At 47.3% G+C, this 812-nt stretch overlaps 1 protein-coding gene across 1 annotated transcript; it reads left to right on the forward strand.

Annotated features, from left to right (window-relative positions):
* Positions 1-217: 217 nt before the first annotated feature.
* On the forward strand, positions 218-562 carry LOC146946220 (uncharacterized). The gene has a single exon (XM_085748173.1). The coding sequence runs from the start codon at positions 218-220 to the stop codon at positions 560-562; it is 345 nt and encodes a 114-aa protein (XP_085604299.1).
* The last annotated feature ends 250 nt before the right edge of the window (positions 563-812 follow it).

Below are 812 nucleotides of genomic sequence, written 5' to 3' on the forward strand. Positions count from 1 at the left end.
GTATGAAAGAATGAAGCTGAAACGAAGGGCCTGCTCATTGACTTTAGTGGAAGGAACCCTATACAAAAGGGGTTTCATCACACCACTTATCAAATGTTTGGGACCTAACGAGACCCAAGAGGTCCTTGCCGAGGTACACAATGGCATATGCAGACAACATCTTGGTGTGAAAGCTCTCGCCTAAAAGGTTCTGCAAGCAGGATACTTCTGACCCACCATGCTGAAAGGCGCTAAAAATTACGTCAACCTGTGTGACAAATGTCAACGGCATGGGGACATGCACATCCCACCTCCTGCTGAGCTGACATCTCTAGTTTCTCCTTGGACTTTTGCAAGGTCGGGCATCAACCTTCTGGGACCATTCCCCAAAGCTGCCGGACAACTCAAATACTTGGTTGTAGCAATCGACTACTCAAATAAGTGGATCGAAGCTGAACCCCTAGCCAAAATCACAGCAAAAAACGTACTATGTTTCTTCAAAAGGAACATCCTAGCAAGATTCAGAGTCCCGACCCTTGTGATCTCCGACGATGGGACTCAATTCACCGACCAGAAATTCTAGGACTACTTGAGAAACATTGGCATTAAACAAAGTTTCACCTCCATCGAACACCCTCAAGCTAACGACCTCACCGAAGCAGCAAACAGGGTTATCTTGCGAGAGATACTAAGAAGGCTACACAAAGCCAAAACCAGCTGGGCTGAGGAGTTACATACGGTCCTTTGGGACTATAGAACCACTCCCCACTCTACCACTGGCGAGTCACCTTTTTGACTCACGTATGGAACAGAAGCGGTCGTTCCCATTGAGC

Source organism: Medicago sativa, chromosome 2 (genome assembly GCF_051527215.1).
Source record: "Medicago sativa cultivar Bolivia chromosome 2, Bolivia_mono, whole genome shotgun sequence".
Classification (NCBI taxonomy): Eukaryota; Viridiplantae; Streptophyta; class Magnoliopsida; order Fabales; family Fabaceae; genus Medicago; species Medicago sativa.

Excerpts from the sequence above, each read along its gene's own strand:
- LOC146946220 (XM_085748173.1), top strand. The coding sequence starts at position 218 with ATGCTGAAAGGCGCTAAAAATTACGTCAACCTGTGTGACAAATGTCAA.